Source organism: Haplochromis burtoni, unplaced genomic scaffold, assembly GCF_018398535.1.
Source record: "Haplochromis burtoni strain Fernald_Lab_line unplaced genomic scaffold, NCSU_Asbu1 Contig_146, whole genome shotgun sequence".
In the NCBI taxonomy this organism is placed as follows: Eukaryota; Metazoa; Chordata; class Actinopteri; order Cichliformes; family Cichlidae; genus Haplochromis; species Haplochromis burtoni.
In genome coordinates, this window is record NW_024582507.1 from 362129 (window position 1) to 363957 (window position 1829).

General features: G+C 35.4%; 1 protein-coding gene across 1 annotated transcript in view; it reads left to right on the plus strand.

Moving 5' to 3' along the window:
- Positions 1–1829, plus strand: part of eif2d (eukaryotic translation initiation factor 2D) — a 51325-nt gene that overhangs the window by 12789 nt on the left and 36707 nt on the right. The window contains exon 13 of the mRNA XM_005931753.2: positions 1247–1367. Within this exon, the coding sequence (XP_005931815.1) occupies positions 1247–1367 (121 nt within the window). The remainder of the gene's footprint in view (positions 1–1246; positions 1368–1829) is intronic.

The following is a 1829-nucleotide window of genomic DNA, read 5'->3' on the forward strand; positions in this document are numbered from 1 at the left end:
AAAAAATCGTGATTCTCATTTTATGCAAAATCGTGCAGCCCTACCTGACAGCACTTTTTTGCTTCTCATACTCTTTCACGTGATTCAGTTTATTTTGAAAAGTCTCAACAGGATCTTGAGCTTTATTGTGAAAGGTTTATGTGGAAAATAAACAAGCGGACACGGGATGGTTTTACCGTGGTTGTTGCTAATGTAAACGCATAAAAACAGTCGCTTGTCCGTCTGTAGTGTGGTTCTATTAAATATAAGAGAAACATAAGAAATTCTACAGTGACCATCAAAACGATGAAAAAATATCGCCATAAAAAGTTTATTCTGTGAATCACGAAACAAACTATAGAACAATTGACTTTTTCATATCGGCATCCGATATATATCGTTATATCGAACAGCCCTATTTCTGTAGTATTCAATAACGGAAACTGCATATAAATTGTATATAATACATCAGTATTTTAGTAAATTAGACAGATTAACTGGTTAAAGTAGCCAATGCAAATCCACATTTAAATTGCCTCTAATTACTAAAGTGGGCCACCCTTGCCCATCAGAAAGATTAAATAATCGTACTAATGCATCATTTAATCCTGGTCTGATCTGTAAATCTGTAACACATCACTGCTGCTGACATAGTTTGCAATGCAGTTAAAGTAATTTGGGGGTTGGTTGTTTGTTTGTTTGTTTTTTGCTAGGTTATGATTGGCTTAGATCTCAGGTATTTGATTTAAGAAAAGGTTAATTGAATGGATAGGGCAATGTTTTCCTCATTTTAAAGGTGACTTTTTATGTTTTTAAAATTTCAAAAGATTAGACGAAAAGGCAAAACCAAAAAAGCAAGATTTTGTTCATCTATCCACATTTGTAGAACTGCTTGAAATAATTAAAGTTATCAAATTTCTCATAAAAGCTCCACTAGGTTTACAAGAGATCAGCAATTGATTCAAATCCACAAAACAATGTTGCCACAGACCAAAGATTGGACAAGTCACCAGCATCATTAAGAGGGGCAGATTGTGATGGGTGGCTGCCCAGTCTGCTCTCAGTGGGGTTTTTCCTGTCATAGCCTGAAAGGTTTGCACAAATAGTGCATTGTGTGCAGTGAAATTAAAAGAACAACTACTGGGAATTTTGGAAAGTAAATTCTTCATTGCAATCCTTGCAGATTGTACTTTTATAGTATCCACACTATGTTTTGTTTTGTTTTTTCCATTTTGCTAATGCTAAAAGTTAACCTTGTTTTCCACAGAACACTGGGAAGAATGCAGGAGTGCTATCAAGCTGTGTTTCCAGGGCAACCACCTATAGTAAAGAAAGGCCATATTGAACCCATTGACATTACTGTGGCTTCTCGAGGGTCGAATAAGAAGGTGCCAATTTCTTTCTCCAGTTTGGCTATTTCTGGATGAATTTGTTTGTTTGTACTGATATAGATTAATGACCTTGGTGCTTTTTATGAATTCTTAAGCATATCCCATACACTAAAATATTTAACACTTATCATACAGATAGTGTGGTAAAAAGCTTACATGCGCTCATTATGGGCATGAGTTTCATGGTACAGTCATCCACGTGAAAAAAAAAAAAACAGCAAAAAAAAAACCAAACCCAAAAAACAAACATAATACAGACTGACAATATTAGTATAGTATTAATAATAGTATTTCCAGTCTCTTTTATGAGCTGCCTTGTAAAAAAACAGTGACCACGTCCTTAGCAGGCCTTCCTTCTTCCAGTAGTTGTGTGAAAATACTTAGTTAAGCTCTGGTTATATAACCCACCACCCATCATCCCACAGTAGTAATATACCTGTACTTTTTTTGCCCCCCCCA